The sequence below is a fragment of the Elgaria multicarinata genome, chromosome 1 (genome assembly GCF_023053635.1).
Source record: "Elgaria multicarinata webbii isolate HBS135686 ecotype San Diego chromosome 1, rElgMul1.1.pri, whole genome shotgun sequence".
NCBI classification, from domain to species: domain Eukaryota; kingdom Metazoa; phylum Chordata; class Lepidosauria; order Squamata; family Anguidae; genus Elgaria; species Elgaria multicarinata.
The window spans coordinates 146,631,495-146,649,428 of record NC_086171.1 but is presented as its reverse complement, the minus strand read 5'-3'; the positions used below and the strand labels follow the sequence as shown (position 1 = coordinate 146,649,428).

The window sequence follows — 17,934 nt, the reverse complement described above, 5'->3', positions numbered from 1 at the left end:
GAGATGCAAGACATATTTACATCCCCCAGCGTTTTATAGGAAGATCTTATGAAGGTGGCATTGAGCTGCTTTGGAGTGGAGAATGCTCTTCGTATTGTTTGAATGCCTCACAAGTCCCAGAAGAAAACTCTCTCTGAATTCTCTCTCTAAGACAGCTGTGAAGACTAGTCTCTTCCGGCAGGCCTACATAGATGAATTTTAAACCTAAGTATTTTAAGATGTGATTGTTATTTTAATATTGTATTGGTTTTATATTCTCTTTTAACTAATTGTATGTATTATATTTTATTTGGTGTTGCTCCCCGTCTGGATCCAGTGGGAGAGGCGGGTAATAAATTATTATTATTATTATTATTATTATTATTATTATTATTATTATTATTATTATTGCTCACGTTTATTCAGAAGTAACCTCCACTTTAGTTTAAACGGGGCTTATTTCCAGAGGAACGTGCATAGGAGGAGTGCAATCTGTTATAGAAAAGTGTCTTGTGGAACGTCAAAGAAGAAGACACTGCGGCATACGTTTTCGTGGACTTAAGCTTATGCTACGGTAAATGCGTTTAGCCTTTATTTAAGATGCCCTCCGTGTTGAAGCCGCGTTTCCAAGAAGTATTTCTCCTTGTCGCTTTAAAGGGAGAGGCTGCGCAGATTGGTTTATAGCGCTTAAAGGGACCTCTGCCTCTTTACGAGCGAGAGACTGACGGGGAGAGTCGTCAGTTTCTTGCCGTTTCCGGCAACACAGGCCATTCGTACGTTGCTCCTTCGACTTCGCTTTGCAACCAGCAGGTAGTAACGGCGCCGCCTTGTGGAGTGGGTGGCAGGGGGCTTAGCTGCGGCCTGGCTCAATGGGGGTGTTCACACGTTAAGAAAGACTCCGACAAATGCGTGTATGGGTGACGAGAACTCTACTCCCCAGTCGCCGGCTCCCTGGCGTGTAGTTCTCTTTTTTTAAATGGCACTGGCAAGGTTTTAGTGTGTGCGCTATGCGAACCCGGAGGAGACAAGGGTGGTGACGGGTTCAAACCCATCTCCCCACTATAGGGAACAGACTCGGTATACCCTAGTGCGGATCGGTTTCTCCTTAATGTCGTTTGACCATCTAAGTTCTCAGTCAGGGATGCCTTTTTCTCCTTACTGTCGATGCTTGTTTATGGGCAAAGAAGGGGTTCTAGTCTGCACACACTGGTAATTTTTATGGGACTGGAAATGGAGTGGTGCTGATTCCGAATTAGTGCGTTAGGGTTGTTAGGTCTTTAGCAGCCTAATCATAACTTAGCCCCACTGAGTTCAATGGATGTTGCTACCGGCAAAAGCACACTGGTAGACACTGAATAATCATTTCCCCCCTGCTGAGAGTATCTGCTTGCTTTTCGGATAAGACATTTGGATTATTACATTGTTTTCCAGTAGGGAGGAAATATTTAGTCAATTACTTCAAATCTTGAAAAATACAAACTGAAACTGTTTCTGAGGAGGCACTCCTTGATTTTGTGTACATAGCATGAGAAACAGTAATGGCACTTAATTCATATGGTTTCCATAAACCATTGTGTGGTGACCACTTGAAATTGAATGTTCAGGATCTGGATCTGAACATGGATCTGGCAACTTTTAATTACATCACTGCAAATCACCAAAGAGAGTGGCTGGTAGAGCATCACCTTTGTGTTGCAAGGTGCTGCAGTTGAATGGCTTGCTGTACAGAGCAACCGTGTGTGTGTGTGTGTTGTACTGAAACAGGCTAAAAGAATATTAGATTTATTGATTGATTTGTTTACTGTACTCATATGCATTTTCCAGACATTTACTGTCTCCCAAAGTGGCTCACATCAGTAAATAAAGAATGACAGGCCCTGCCTATCAGGCCTACCAGCTATAAAGACAAGACATTCAAGGGAAGGGGAGGAAAAGATGGATGAGGCAGACCAGATCTTCAAGGCCAGAACACACTAGTAAGCTATAAGCAGGCATTTATATCCAGATTATGCCGGGCTGAACTTCCCTTGCTGGTGTTCTTGCTTGAATAGTAATTGATGGCTCTTGTTCATCTAGCTGATGGATGGAGACAGTGTTTACCACACATACCCAACCACTATTCTGGCATTTGTGTACACATGATTAACTGGTGCATATACATGTTCTGTGTACACACGTTTAACGTATCCCGTGACTGTTGAATCATACATACATTTAGTTGTTCCCGCGTTGAATGAAACATCATTGCATGTTCTCCCATGGTGCAGGCAGGATGTAAACGGTGCTAGTTCCCAGATGCTATCCCAGCAAGCCTTTTCTATACTACCCAGTAGCAAAAGCTTTCTGGGCATTTCACAGCATGATAAAATACAATACAACATCTTTAATATTCAACAATTTTAAGCAATTTGAAAACAAGTTCAAAACAATTAACAATATAACTAGCAGGACTTGGTAAATTTAAAAGCCCCACTATATGCTTTCAAATGCCTGGGAAAGTGGAGGAAAGTCATAACTTGTCACTGAAAAGATGACCATGTTGGCACCAGATAGACCTCACTATAGAGTATTGCCTGAACAGATATTTCTGTCCAGGATATCTTTGCTTATACCTTCTTATTGCTTGTAGAAGTATGCAAATCTGCATAAAGTGGGCAAATCTTGGGAATCTGTTTGAAGTATTCTTGAGAGAGATTTACAGGATGATACTGCATAGCTTCTGGAGCTCTAGGAGTCAGTTACATAATACATGAATAATAGAGTCACATTTTTAAATCTAAGTTCGTACTTACCTACTTTGTATTTTCCAGTTATTTTTCACTTCTGGATTACCTCGTCAGAACATTGGTGCATGAATGGCAACTGTAGATGACCTAAAGTTTCAAGGTAATTGATCAAATTACACTTTCAAATTACACTCTGGATTGTTCTGTGGCCTCTGTGTTGGGTCACTGAGTTTAATCCCACATCTGTAATTAAGGTCTGTTTCATAGCGCACAGAGTCTTGTGGGCTCAGTATTACTACCAATTTCTTGTCCTTTTCCAAAAACAGAGTTGTCAGTTAGGGTGATGAGCACAACTCTTCCTGCATAATGGGAATATACTTCATTTTAAAATTTATTACATTTTTATCCCATTATTTGTCCAAGATGCTCAGAGTGGCATACATGTTTCACTCACCTTCCCTCAACAAAATCTCTTGAGGAAGCAGTTAAGAGAACAGATAAAGAACAGATAAAGGGATAAGAGGACAGGCGAAGAACAGGAAGCAGAGTAGGAATCACTCTAGGGTGGGCCACATGCAACCCAACGCTTTCTGCAAGTGATCAGTTGAGCCTCTTGCAAGAGAAATCTCCCCTCGCCCACCAGCCAGCCCTCTGGACACAGAGTAAGAAGGGAGTTGTAGGGCGTAGCCTGTCTACTGTTGATATGTACCACCAAGAGAATGTGGCCCTTGAAAGAAAAGATTGGGTAGTGTGATCTTATTCCACTCCTGGGATCTTTTTCCACACACCACCTATTGTTCTCACAGTAGGAACTATAAGGAGTGGGGTCCCCCAAAAATCTGTATTGGGACTAATTCTCTTTAACTTTTTTCATAAATGACCTAGAGTTAGAGGTGAGCAATGGGGTGGCCAAGTTTGCCAATGACACCAAATGCTACAGGATGGTAAAAACAAAAGGATTGCAGAGCACCCCAAAACAATCTCTCTGAATTGGAGAGATGGGCAATAAAATTGCAAATTTGGTTCAATGTAAATAAGTGTGAAGTACCACATGTTTGGGGGGGGCAACCCCCCTTCATATGGCATCTGAGCTGCCAGTGATTGACGAGGAAAAGAATTATGTGTTCTTGGTGGATAGCACAATAGAAATGTCAAACCACTATGCAGCAGCTGTGAAAAAGGCCAATTCCATGATAGGCATCATTAGGGCTGAAGGAATCCCAAAGGATTTAAATCTATGCTGTGACCAGCATCAAGGCTACATCTGAAAAAAGGATATGGTAGAGCTTGGAAGTGTAGGAGATTCAAGGTATTTTACATAGCATGTAGTAAAACTATGGAATTTGCTACCACACAGTATGGTTGTGGGTCACCAACCTACAGGATTTTAAATGGGGAAAAAAATATGGAGGATATAGTTATCAGTGATTTCTGATCATGAAAGCTTTATGCTACCATTAGCATCATAGATAATTACTGGGAATAACAATAGGAGGTGGCTTTTGCCTTCAGCTTTTGGGCTTCCCAAAGGCATCTGGTTGGCCACCTTGGGAAGCAGGATGCTGGACTAATAGCCTTTGGTCTGCTTCAGCTCCTCCCAGTTGGAGCTGCTAAATAAGGCAGGGACGCTGTGTTCGTGACTTGATTAGTTTTACAACTGAACCAAGAATTCTGGCTTATCCGAAGCATTTTTAATTGCTCTTGTTGGCAGTAGGAGAATCAAGCTGCACTTATTAGTGTGTTTGCTTGCTCAGGGTAACCCAGGGTTTTAAAAAACCCTGGGTTACTCTTGTGTGCAAACCAGGCCATTTTCTGTCTGCCACTTTTCTAGTTAGGTTTGAAGACCCAGTTGTAGTCTCTTCTGATGCTGCAGTTCCGTCAGTACTGTAGTGTCCCTCTGGTTCAAACAAACAGAAATCCAACAGGTACAGCAGACAAATGGGAGGAGTCAGGTCACCTATGAGTTTGCAGTAGACATGCACTATTCCTACTCTGGCAAGTCACTTGCTGAATTAATTGCTCAAAGTGTGTTGAGATTTATACCGCTTGGATTAATTTGTCTCCTGCACCTGCTAGATTTCTGTTTGTTTCTGCTTTGTGGTACTGTCCTTTTGTTGTGTTCTGGTTCAATTAGCTATGCACCTTGTGAACTCAGCCATCGGATGCGAATCCAGGTCTGTGATCAGCTAGCACACAGGTTAATGGGAGGAGGCAGGCCGGCACGTCTTACCTGAATAAGGAAATGCTTTGTTAAATCAGCATCAACATGCATATACATATTCTAAATAATTTATGGGCTTTAAAATATGATGCATGAGTCCTACTCGTTCCAGACAATTGCATATCTTGACAGATAACTTTCATGCAAAAATCAAATCTTTGGGGGGGAATATTTGTTTTTCAGAATTTGATGATGCAGCCAACTTGTTGGCAGCGAATCCAGATGCTGTCACAATAAGCATTGATGAACCTGTTGAGAAACCAAAGAAAAAGCATGGACACCTGCAAGATTCTGGAAGGGAGGAGGACGATGAGCTATTGGGGACAGACGATTCTGATAAAACTGAGGTTAGATGACGATGCAAGGATTCTGTCTCACAACGTGCTGTTCTTCTTCAAGCTGTTAATTGACATTAAATCTGTTCTGTGTAAATGATTGGGGAAGCCCGTCATGGTGGCTATCTGTGGGAAGGATTGAAAATAGGGATGCCCTTGTACGTCAGGTTACCAGGCAGCAAAAAGATTGTACTGTTGAGAAGTTTAGTATCACAGCCTGTCTCTTCTGTAGAACTAGGTATTAGGATTGGAAGGAATCTAATGGGATGTACACTGGGTAAAGCTCTTTTAAAAATATATCTATCTCTCTAGATAGAAAGATTTGTATCGTGCTTTTTTACCAAGGAAAATGGCACTCAATCATAGGAACTTTTTAAAAAGTGCATAAAAACGTGATAAAAACAATAATAAATTGAATACTTTAAAAACACAATTAACACACAACAGTAACAGAATAAAAACACCTAACCCAATAGACCAGCTTACAATGACTGTTTGAATAGAAACGTTTTTGCCTGCTGGTGGAAGGACACCAGAGAGGGAGCCAACATAACCTCCCTGTCCACTTGTGTCAGCCATTAGCAAAGAGCTGGTTTGCAAAAGTGCTCTCATACTTATTATGATCTCTGGTTGGTAGTATTGTATGAATAGTTTTAGGGCACTGATGTGTGTAAACAGATGTTAAAGAGGAATAATTTACTTTAGGACATTCCCTAAGAGAACTGTTCTACCTAGTTTGTTTGCAAACCTTTTTATAGCACTATAAAGTGTATATATAAATCTTCTTCCAGCAGCCTATAAGATTTTCTTTCCAGTCATTGGAAGATTTGTTTCTCCCCCTTGAATAGGAGGTGGGGAACAGGTGTGTGTGTGTGTGTGTGTGTGTGTGTGTGAGTACAGCTGCCTGGCCTTCCCATAGGACTGCAAAGAAAGTGCATATATATGACAGGCAGTGATAAAATGGATACATCCTGGATGGCATGTCTAGAATTTAACGGAGGATGTAGGGTAGGTTTTCATTCCCTGAGTAGAAGGTTTGACCTCAGATTGTCTGAACCTCTGGCTAGAGGTTTGGCAAGGAAATGCCACACATGCTTTCATTGAAAAGAACTTGCTGAATTAACTGGATGGAACCAGAATACAGAATATATGACACAGATTTTGCTGAAAATTCTGCTTCCAAGTTAAAACCATTTTTTCCAACTCTGTGCAAAGAGTTTCCAAGTCTTATATAAGTGAAAAGGTCTGCCTTTTAAAATAATATGCTAATATTGAACAAGTAACCTGCATCTTGTATCTTCTTTTAAAATATTACGTATCTTTCAGTTACTTGCTGGGCAGAAGAAAAGTGCCCCGTTCTGGACATTTGAATATTACCAAACGTTTTTTGATGTGGATACATACCAGGTTTGTAATCGGCAATTTCTATTAAGGCATCATGCATATGTTTAGTAAAGTGTGATTCAGCTTTTAAAATATATATATATACGTGTGTGTGTGTGTGTGTGTGTGTGTGTGTATATACACAACCATATATACATATATGGTAAAATGGGTCAGCAGAGTGGACTGGTGTTCATTTTCTGCAGCTTATTCTTAAGTAAAAGTGTTTAGCATCAGGGCAGCAGAAGCAAACATAATTTTGTTCCTGCAGTCATGAAGGTGCTATGATTTAAATGAATTTAAAATTCAAAGCTGTGAATGCTCAGAGTATTTCTTTTCTTTTCTTTTCTTTTAAATCAGGGTTTGGAAACAGATTTGTTAGCTTGGTTTTTTTGCTATAACGTATCAAGAATGTAGAAGCAGTTGTAAAACATGGATTGTCCAGGAGTTGAGGAGGTGGTGAGAGAAGAGAAAATATTAGTTATGTATTTCATTGATCCTGGTTTGAAGGGAACTTTTAAATCACAGTTTCCCAGTTTGGACATCATTGGAAACTATGGTTGAAAAAAACAAGATAGCATCCCATGGAAAGAGTCTTCAAGTGCAGATAAACTGTGGTTTATGGACCAAATAATGATGTCCAAAATGGGCTAATGTTTGGCAGTTCTTTTAATCCTAAATGTGTTAAAGCACTTCTGAATAATAAAATTGTTAATTAAAATCTTAAGTCAAGTCATATGTTTTGCATTACTTTTATTAGGTCCTGGATAGAATCAAAGGTTCTGTTTTTCCAGTACCAGGGAAAAACTTTGTAAGACTGTACATTCGAAGTAATCCTGATCTTTATGGTATGTACAAATGCTAGCATTGTCATAGAGGTGCTCCTCTTTTGCTTTTATGCTGAATGGAAATGGGCCAGAATAATTGATCTTTTGCTTTTGTCCCCATTAAGGTCCCTTTTGGATATGTGCCACATTAGTCTTTGCCATTGCTATCAGTGGCAACCTTTCAAAATTCTTCATCCACCTGGGCAATCGTGATGCCTGTTATGTGCCTGACTTCCGAAAAGGTTTGTAAAACCATTCCAAGCAATCTATATGCAACACTTTTTACTCAGATGAACTGTAGTAAATTACCAAATGAAGGAATCGCCTGATGCATGTATTTTATAATAAACAGCACGTAACTGGTAAATTTAAAGATATAGAAACTGAGGTAGAAGAAAGCCGTATCGCTCCATGCCAGTAGTTACCATCATGGCCGCATACAAAGTTCTTATTGTATACAGCTAAAGCCATGCGCTACGACTGATTGTGTTGAGCAACTGTGTGACCTAAGAAAAGCTTTCCTTAAGCTGAAATACAGACCTAATACAATGATTAACCAGATTTCAAAAACCAGATCAATACCTCAGGTTTGATTACTTCAGCAAAGTACTTAGCATAATAATTAATAGGACAGAGCAACCAGTTCTTGAGATTGACCCTACTCTCAGGGATGCAATATAGGCAACCACCTAAACTTAATTACTAAGGTCAAAAGACCCTCACCTGATTTGAGGTAGGAACCAGACCTTACAACGGACCCAAATACCAACAGTGCCTCTTAATCAACAGTAACAATATAATTACTGGCCCAAATGGTGCAGTCCATCACAACTTTCAATTTTGTTTATCTAATATTGTTTATTAAGTGTCTTCTGGCAATATGTATAGAATAAACAAAGCCTTACTTTAAGGCAAAGACTGAACAGTCATATGTTGAATAGAGAGACCAATAAACCTAGGAAGCCTGTTGGTGAACATTTTAACCTTCTGGTCACAATGTCCCAGACCAATTTGAATGGCTTTAAAGGAGGGTTGGATAAATTCCTGGAGGCAAAGGCTAGCAGTGGCTACTAGCCCTGATGGTTGTGTGCTATCTCCAGTATTCAAGGCAGTAAGCCTGTGTGCACCTGTTGCTGGGGAACATGGGTAGGAGGGTGCTGTTGCACCAAGTCCTGCTTGTTTGTCCCTGGCCGATGGCTGGTTGGCCACTGTGTGAACAGAGTGCTGGATCCAGCATGTCACTTCTTATGTTCTCAGGGTAGCCATTCTTTTAAAAACCAATTCAGGGGGATGAACAGATAGCAGAGTGAGAATTCATGACAAATTTTTATTGCATCAATCTCATTTTTAACAGACTTTGGGTTTTATGCATACTACAGAGACAATACCGCTCATAGCGGGAGGAGAGAGGGTGGAGGAACTGTCAATCAAACATCATGTCAACTTTTACTCAACTCCATGATAGCACACATTCTTTTTTTTTTTTTTTTAATAATTTTTATTCATTTTCAACACTATATAAACATAAATGAACATTTCCAAAATATAATTGAAACAAACACAATAAGAAAAAGAAATACATCAAATATCTGCTTCATACATATTGAATAATTGTTGAGTACAAATATCAAAAACTATTACATATGCCTTATCACACTACAACATTTTCATTCTTAACATAAAAGTGCACCCCCCACCTCGGGATCATTCTTGAGTCCAAAATCTAATCGTTTCTTCTGATGGTGGTTTCCCATTTCCCTTAGTAAACACGAACACTAGGAACTGTTTCCAAATTCCTTCGAACTCATTTATTTTAGTTACGCCTTTTCTCCACTTAATATTACATGTCAGTTTATCATTAATGGCTATATCCCATACTACTTTATACCACTCCTCAATAGAATATTCCCCTTGGATCTTCCAGTTCCTAGCTATCATCAATCGTGCTGCAACCAACAAACTCGATATCAGCTCTATAGTTCCTTTTCCACACTTTATATCTTCAAATAGTGACAGCAATGCTATTTTTGGTGTTTGTTCTATTTTCATTCCCACTATTTCTTCAATTTCTGAGAACACCATCTTCCATAATCTTTGTACATATTTGCATTGCCACCACATATGTAAATAAGTTCCTTTTTCCCCACATCCTCTCCAACAATTTGCTGAATGTTGATCACTTATCTTGTTCAATCTAACCGGGGTTAGGTACCACCTCCATAAAATTTTAAAATAATTCTCCTTTATTCTTACTGATAAACTTCTCAACACTCTTTGTTTCCATAGTCCCTCCCAGCTCTGTCGCCCTATTTGTATCTTCAAATCTGATTCCCAAATCACTTTCTCTGTATTCTCTCTAAACTCCTTCTCTAACAATATTTTATATATTTCACTCATTAATCCTTTTGAAACTATACTACCTCCTTTTCCTTTCTCCTTACTTACTACTAATTCTTCAAACCTCGTCATCTTTCTGCACATTCTATTATCTTTAATCCACTTTTTATTCCATTGTTCTAATTGACCATATTCTAGCCAAGATAGCTTCTTCTCCTTTAACAAATTTTCCATATCTTCTCTTGTTTTAATATCTCTTACCCAATCCTTTAATTTTATTTTATTTTTCTCTTTTAATATTTTACATAATCTACCCTTTAGATCCTCTGGGAAATTCTTTAACATTATTATCGGTGCTAAGGGAGAGTTGCTCGGAAGCAGCTTCCCTTTAAATTTGCTCCAAATTTCCCATTGAGTCCTCAGGAGTGGATTATCTATACTTCCAACCCATTTTCTTCCTCCATCTTTAAAAAAAACATTCTCCAGATTCATCTCTACCTTACTTATGATTTTTTCTTCCATCCAGTATAAATCTCCTACTCCCATAATTGCTTCTACAACATGTCTTAATCTATATGCTACGTAGTATAATTTTATGTTTGGGAGACCCATTCCCCCCTTTTTTTGGCTTAGGTACCAATTATTTTTATTCACTCTTGCTCTCTTTTCTCCATTACAATATTTATTAATAATATTTTGCCAACTTTTTATCTCGGTTTCTGATATTTTTATAGGTAGCATCCTAAATACGAAATTAATTTTAGCTAGTATCTTCATTTTTATCAAAGCTATTCTCCCAAACCAAGATAAATTTAATCTTTTATATTTCTCCAATTTCTCTAATACCTCCTTCTTTAACCTCGTTAAATTTTCCCTTTCTAAATTCTCTAGATTTTTTGTAATTTTAATTCCCAAGTATTTAATCTCATTCTTAACTTTCAATTCCATCCCCTTAAATTCCCAATCCTTTTCTTCCTTCTTAGTATAGTTAAACAACATCATCTCTGATTTAGACCAATTTATTTTTAACCCTGTAATTTCCTCAAATTCCCTCAACTGATATTTAATTCTTTCTAATTTTCTTAATGGATTCTTAATGGTCAATAAAGTATCATCCGCAAACATGTTTAGCTTTATCTCCCTTACCTCTCCAATTCCTTCTAATTCTTTATCCTCCCTTAGTGCCTTCGCCAAAACTTCCATAACCATTACAAAAAGGACCGGCGAGAGCGGACATCCTTGTCTTGTTCCTCTGGCTAGTCGTATCTTTTCAGTAAGTCCGTCATTTACCACCACTACCGCCGTATTTTGGGAATATAACTGTTCTATTACATTTTTAAATTTATTTCCAAATCCCAATTTATCTATAATACTCTTTAGTGCCTGCCAGCTCACACAATCAAAAGCTTTAAAAATATCTAATGCCATAATACCTGCCTTAATATTTGCTTTTTTTATTACATTTATTACATTTAAAACTCTACCCACTAAATTATGCATATGTCTTCCTACCACAAACCCACATTGATCTGCTCCTATATATTCTGCCAAAAATTTATTTAATCGTTTGGCCATAATAGATGTAAAAATTTTAGCATCCTGATTAATTAAAGAAATAGGTCTATAAGAATCAGGATTAGTCAAATCTTTATCTGGTTTTGGGATAGCACACATTCACACAACGGTGGAGTTAGAACATATTGTTTGGGGAGTACCTTCTAAAAACTCAACTGTTGAGTGGAGTTTTCACACGGCGTTGACTAATGTGTTGTCTGAACTGAGCCATGGTGTAGGTATCTCTCTAAATGAAAGTAGAATGTTCACTTTCTACTTGTCTATAACTGATTATTCCACCTTGCTTTGATCTATAACTGCATCTGATAAAGGTTTTACCTATAAAAGCCATGTAGAAAACCTAATTAGCTAGTCTAAAAGGTGCTTTTTCATTCTTCTACTTTTCCAAACAGGTTTGAATTGTTAGTAGCTCTCTGTCTTAGCTAAAGTTATAGAGGGAATTATGTAAGATATGACTAATCACTGCATAAAAAGGGGACATGACTTCACTACAAAATATGTTGAAGCAAACCTCATGATTTCCATTTCAAGGTCAGGTGATCTCAGCAACCTAATGCAAGGAAAGGAATGCAAATATTATCTATATAGCATTCTTGACCTAAATAAGGAGTTGAGGTAAGTGAAACTTGGAAATGGGTTAAAGTATAGGCACACAGAATTGGCTGATTATGGATAGATGAATATTATGTAGAGTGGGCAATAGACTCAGGGACTTTGGCCACCTATTTCAGTATTTTTCATATTTATTTATTTACGTTTCAAACCTATGCATTTTTAGACAGAGGGGGGAAATCCTACAACTCCCATGCTGGGAGTTACAGGGCTTTTGTTTTTTGTCTAAACATGCATTAGATTGTACCCTTAATATGCCACTTACAATATTTAAAAATACTCTAGGCACTTTACCAGTAAAATACAGTTCAAATAAAACATTTATAAAAAAATTTAAAGCCAAGTATTCGCAGTGCTATAATCACAGGGAAAGCCAGGTTCTTTAATTGGCGCCTAAAGTACACCATAGTTGGTGCCTCCCGAATACCGGGTTGTGGGCGGATTCCATAAGGTGGGCGCCAACACAGAGAAGACCTTGTAGATGCAGTTAAGGACAGACTGTAAGACCTGACTTCAAAAGTTAAAGATGGATAGCTTTTTCAACAAAATAGACAGCAATGAGCTGCCTGTTATTTAATTTACATCCTATGAAGTAAAAGTTTCTACAATGTGGTAGTCTGATTCTCATGGTGTGATTCTTAGTGCTAAAATGCATCTCTTTACAGTGTCCATAGCTGCTACCGCCATCTATGCTTATGCTTGGCTAGTTCCTCTAGCTCTCTGGGGATTCCTTATGTGGAGGAACAATAAAGTTGTGAACATTGTCTCCTACTCCTTTCTTGAGATTGTGTGTGTTTATGGCTATTCGCTCTTCATTTATATTCCAACAGCGGTAAGTACTGTTAAGTATATTTATGAAGAGCAAGTGCTGAATAAACGGAATATCTAAAATAAACAGATCAATACAGCTTTTTGAAATGGCATTGGTGAGAACACTGTATTACACGATGTGTGGCATACTTAACTTAGTGTGAAGGAGATATTGGGACAAAAGTTATTAAGGTTTATTGCATATGACATGGAAGTTATCTTGCAAGCATAATGAATGAGTCAAAACTAAGGAAGGGTCCCTTCTCTCTGCCCACAATCCATTCCAATAGCTGTGCATGGATTTCATGCTCTGTGCATTCTCCGTGGCTAGACTGGGGAGTGCTCTTCGTAGGGCTGTTTCTTGAATGTGGGTGCTATTTACAGACTCTGTTGTAATGTTCCTGCAAATTTCTGAATCTTGTCTTATCAAATACACAAGTCACACATGGAACACTGCAGTGCCTTAATCTGGGGGTGGGGAGCATATTGGCTATTATTTACAGAGTTTGGACCATTTCTTTACATATTTGGCTTTTGGGACAGTAGCACTGCAGAATGTTTTCTGAAAACTAGCTACTTCTGCAGTAGACAGCACATAGGTTCCATATAGATGTTGGGTATATATAGAAAGGGTTTATGGGTGTTCTTATTAATATTGTTTCTCATTGAAATGCAGAAATGTAATGCACCTATATTGGGACCAAATCCTTGTTCAGTGTAGGGAGAGTGTTGGATATATCAATGGTCTTTGATGTAAGGCAATCCAAGTATAGAGTTGATCACAGCTGGCAAAGACTGGACTTTATTTCTTTTCTTTTTAATTGCAGATTTTGTGGATTATCCCGCAGAAAGCTCTCAGATGGGTTTTGGTGGTTTTTGCTCTGTGTCTTTCAGGATCTGTCTTAGTTATGACATTTTGGCCTGCTGTTAGAGATGACAACCGAAGAATTGCAATGGCTACAATTGTGACTCTCGTACTTCTCCATGCCTTGCTTGCTGTGGGTTGCTTGGTATGACAATATACAGTTTTTCTTTGATCACTTTACCTGAACAGTTAAAGCCACACGTGTTGAGACCTTTATGCAGAACACTTCCAAAATGAACAGCAAAAATATAAGCAAATTGGTATTTAAATATCCCCCAAAATATGTACCATTATATAATTAAATATCTGTAGATATGATTTGGTGCAGAAAGCTATTAGTGACTGATTTAACAGCTTTTTCAGAAGTTAATGCTGAAATATAGACACAGGATGAAAAACAATATGTTGGGCATACTTAAATCTCATGCCTGGACTTTTTAGTTTGTATAACATTTACATAAGTATTTATGCCATATTCTGTTTTGTTCCATGTCTTCCATATTGCTAGTTTTCCAATTTCTGTCACTTAGGCCTCATCTACACCAAGCAGGATATTGCACTATGAAAGCGGTATATAAAAGGCAGGAGCCACACTACTGCTTTATGGCGGTATTGAAGTGCACTGACAACTGTTGGGGCCCATTGACACATACCATATACTGCTTTCATACCACTATATACTGCTTGGTGTGGCTCCTGCCTTTTATATACCACTTTCATAGTGCAATATCCTGCTTGGTGTAGATGAGGCCTTAGTACAAGTACTGCCTGAGTATTATTATTTTTTAAATATAGTAGTAAGGCTAATTGTTGTGCCACCAATTCCCTGTATGCAATATATTGCATATATAAAAAATATAGGCTGCAATGGAGATGCACGATTGATATTCATAATGTACTGTTCATAATATTCATAATGTACCCCCCTCACCTGTGTTTGCTAATGATGTAGGCATACTTTTTTGATGACTCTGAACTGGTTACCCTAACACCGACCACCTTAACGAGTCTTGCACCACCACATAATGGAACAATAGGAGCAACAAAGGCTCAGTAATTAAGGTAAGATATTATCTGAACATCTTTGTGTTGCTGGGCTTGCTGTAACTAATATCAGTAATAACTAAGTACTAATGCTTGTTGGGGATTAATTTTATGTAAGTGTGCTTGAGTTCACAGGTGGGCATTTCCAATCAGATCCCTGCTTTACTGGTCAAGCAAAAATGTGTACCTCAGTTGCTACAGTGGCAAGTGTGGCATTGCTGGACAACTGCCCTACTTGGCTTTTTCTCAGTGGAAGGTCCTAGTTGGTGCAAAGCAACACCCACATTAGGAGCCTGGATCTGGTTTGATAGCTCTTTGAATGGATTCCATGATGCCAGTGGTGGGTTCCCCCCCCCCAGCTCTTGAAAAGACTGCTTTGTAGTGCTCCATCAAGTAGAAGCTTTGCAACGTAGCCAGGTCCCCGTGACAACACAATGGAAGCATAGTGATACATCAGAGCACAGAATTGGACCATAAATATATTTTAACAAAATAGTTCTGTAGAATTAATGTGCAAGTCAAATAGTACATGCCCTTAATTCACTTAAGGGCTCCTGGCAGAAGTCCACATACAATAGGTTTTATTAAGTAGCAATAAAATGCCCATTATAACAACAAGTGAGAGGGGATGCATAAATATGTGCACACTGTGAAAGCCTATATATGGCAGGAAACTTTGTGTATATAACATGCACAAATACACATGATATAACTCATGGAAGTTCAGCCATTCCATGCCAGGAAGACCAAAAAGGCTCTACCCTTACTGCAACATGGGATGCTTCTGGATAAAGCCTTCATCCTGCAATTACCCTGCTTCAAACACAGAATTTTATAGGGAGTCCATCTTATTTATTTATTTATTTATTACATTTCTATACCGCCCAATAGCTGGAGCTCTCTGGGCGGTTCACAAAATTTAAAAACATTCAAAGTATAAAACAACAGTATAAAACCATAATATAAAATACAATATAAAAGCTCAACTAGATAAAAACAGCAGCAATGCAAAATTACAAATTTAAAACACCAAGTTAAAATTTATTTATAGACTGTTAAAATGCTGGAAGAATAAAAAGGTCTTCACCTGGTGTCTAAAAGCATATAATGTAGGTTCCATTTGTAACCTTCCCGTGTTTTCCCACTGCTGCTTCCATTAAAAAGGAAAAGATCTAATAGGTGCCTTTTGTTCTGTAGCATCTGTGGTCTTCAAGCACAGCCCTTAATTCCCCCTGCCTCCTATGAATGAGTGGCAGCAATTTCCCTATATGGGAAAACCTCGGAGATGCACTGAAAGACATCAGTAGAGTGAAGCATAAACCTGTTACCTGCTCCTTGTGGCTTTAGTCTTTCAAAACCCAGTTCTGCTCACATCTGCAGGATGGTTCCATTCTGAGTTTTCATTCATGGTTACAGTGGGACAGAGAGTTAGGAACTGTTTTTTCGCTCTTCCCACCATTTAGACAATCCTTTAAGTGACAGGTCATTTAAACATGACTGCTTTCATAAACTAATTTGCTTGCCTCAGTGTGCTTCAGTATTTTCATGGGTAAATATCATTGATGTGATCATTTATTTATTTTTTGCTTCCAGATGAGTAGTTCTAGAGACTAGAATCAGAATTGAGATAGGATATGTGGGGCCTTGCATGGGAAACTCGGTTGAAATCTGAATATATATGGAAATGAGGACAGTGTCTTTAGTGCATACTTTGGCTTGCAGTAAACATAGCAAAAACTGTTAAGTGTTCTAGAAGTAGGAGAAATGGAAAATGTAAAGGTTGTGCTCTCCTTTCTAAGTTTTTTATTCCAGACGAACTGAAAAAAATGCTGTAGAACAAGGGTGAGCAAACTATATCCCTCTGCCTAATTTCATGTGGCCCTTGGCAAATGATCAGTTCAAACCTCTGGCAAGAGTCCATCTCCCAGAAGCCAGTTGGGCATGGAGGAAGAGGGAGGGGCAGAAAGGAGGGGTGGATCTGCCCACTATTTGCTCTTGCCCCATCTACTACCAGTATGTGATGCCCAACAAATTAACACTTGGGGAATGCAGCGTTTGACAGAATAAAGATTCCCCACTCCCACAGCTGCTATCAAGGTAGGCATAGTTAGGCACTGGCCAAGGGCCCACACCACAACCGGGACCCACTGACAAGAGGCCCCAGACTTGCTCTACTTCACCATGGCAACCTGCTTGTTCATTTGCATCTTGCTCTAGCTCAGACAATGGTGGTGGTGAGAAGGAGGAGGAGTAGATGCCACACTAACTTGCTCATTGGCTTAGCGCCTGTCAGGCATGTGGTAACAGGGATGAGGAGGAATAGCAGCTGCTGATATTGCTGGTGAGAAGGTAGACTTACTGAGGAAGGGGTATCATTGAGGGTGTCTTCCCCAAGGCCCCTTAAAAACCTAGAATCAACACTGCCTGTCCCTGCTGTAGAACTTGATCCATTGGGTTTTCTGTACTTCAAATCATCCTTAAATTCTTAATACTAGCTGCTTGGTTTTTCATACCTGCAGATACATCTGTTTCTTCTTTCTCGTCTGTGCAATATTGTTTGATTGGGGCATTCCGACATTGACAAAAGAACAGCCAAAAGATCTGAAGGGACCATCAGTGAAACATACTGAATTCACAGTCTCTGACACTTGAATGACCAACTTAGTACTGGACTTTAGTTGAAATGCTACTCTGTTGAAGCAAAAGCTGAAATAGATTTCAATGCTGTAGATTTTAACTTGCTTAACTTATGATTTAAAAAAAAATCTTTTGCAGAACTTAGTGTTTGTCATCAAATAAAACTGACTTGAAATACTACCACTCCATTAGTGTGTTTCTAACTACTTATATCTGATATAAGTAAAACTGTATATCTGGTTTCATGTATAATGCATTCTCTCATGGGTGTCTGCAAGAATTTGGGATTGCAGAGGTTGTGATGGGCAAAGTATATACATAATACAAATGTATTTTATACATAAAATATGTAAATAATCTAAATGTATAAAGCAAGCATTTCATATTGGAAAAACATTTTCCTCAACTTGCTTTGCTGTTCTCTCATCATTGTCTTAATTGCTCTAAGAACATTTTATATCATCCAATCTTAAAGTATGCCAATAAACTGAAATGTGTAAGTTTATATAGTAACAGCTGAATGTAGTCAATGTAGGGTAAGTCTAAACAATGAGATTAACATTCTTCACTTTGAATATTCTAA

The 17,934-nt window shown here is 38.5% G+C and overlaps 1 protein-coding gene across 3 annotated transcripts in view; it reads left to right on the top strand.

Annotated features, from left to right (window-relative positions):
- The window catches only part of YIPF1 (Yip1 domain family member 1), a 78,825-nt gene extending 61,294 nt beyond the window's left edge, over positions 1-17,531 (top strand). The window contains exons 1-10 of one of the 3 annotated variants that reach the window (XM_063138849.1): positions 705-789; positions 2,790-2,865; positions 5,110-5,273; positions 6,588-6,668; positions 7,405-7,492; positions 7,597-7,713; positions 12,661-12,827; positions 13,633-13,815; positions 14,623-14,732; positions 17,234-17,531. In XM_063138849.1, the coding sequence (XP_062994919.1) occupies positions 2,835-2,865; positions 5,110-5,273; positions 6,588-6,668; positions 7,405-7,492; positions 7,597-7,713; positions 12,661-12,827; positions 13,633-13,815; positions 14,623-14,727 (936 nt within the window). In that variant the 5' untranslated portion in view covers positions 705-789; positions 2,790-2,834 and the 3' untranslated portion in view covers positions 14,728-14,732; positions 17,234-17,531. Of the gene's footprint in view, positions 1-704; positions 790-1,852; positions 1,956-2,789; positions 2,866-5,109; positions 5,274-6,587; positions 6,669-7,404; positions 7,493-7,596; positions 7,714-12,660; positions 12,828-13,632; positions 13,816-14,622; positions 14,733-17,233 lie in introns of those variants that run through there. The other 2 variants (XM_063138856.1, XM_063138865.1) reach the window with 2 other exon arrangements.
- The last annotated feature ends 403 nt before the right edge of the window (positions 17,532-17,934 follow it).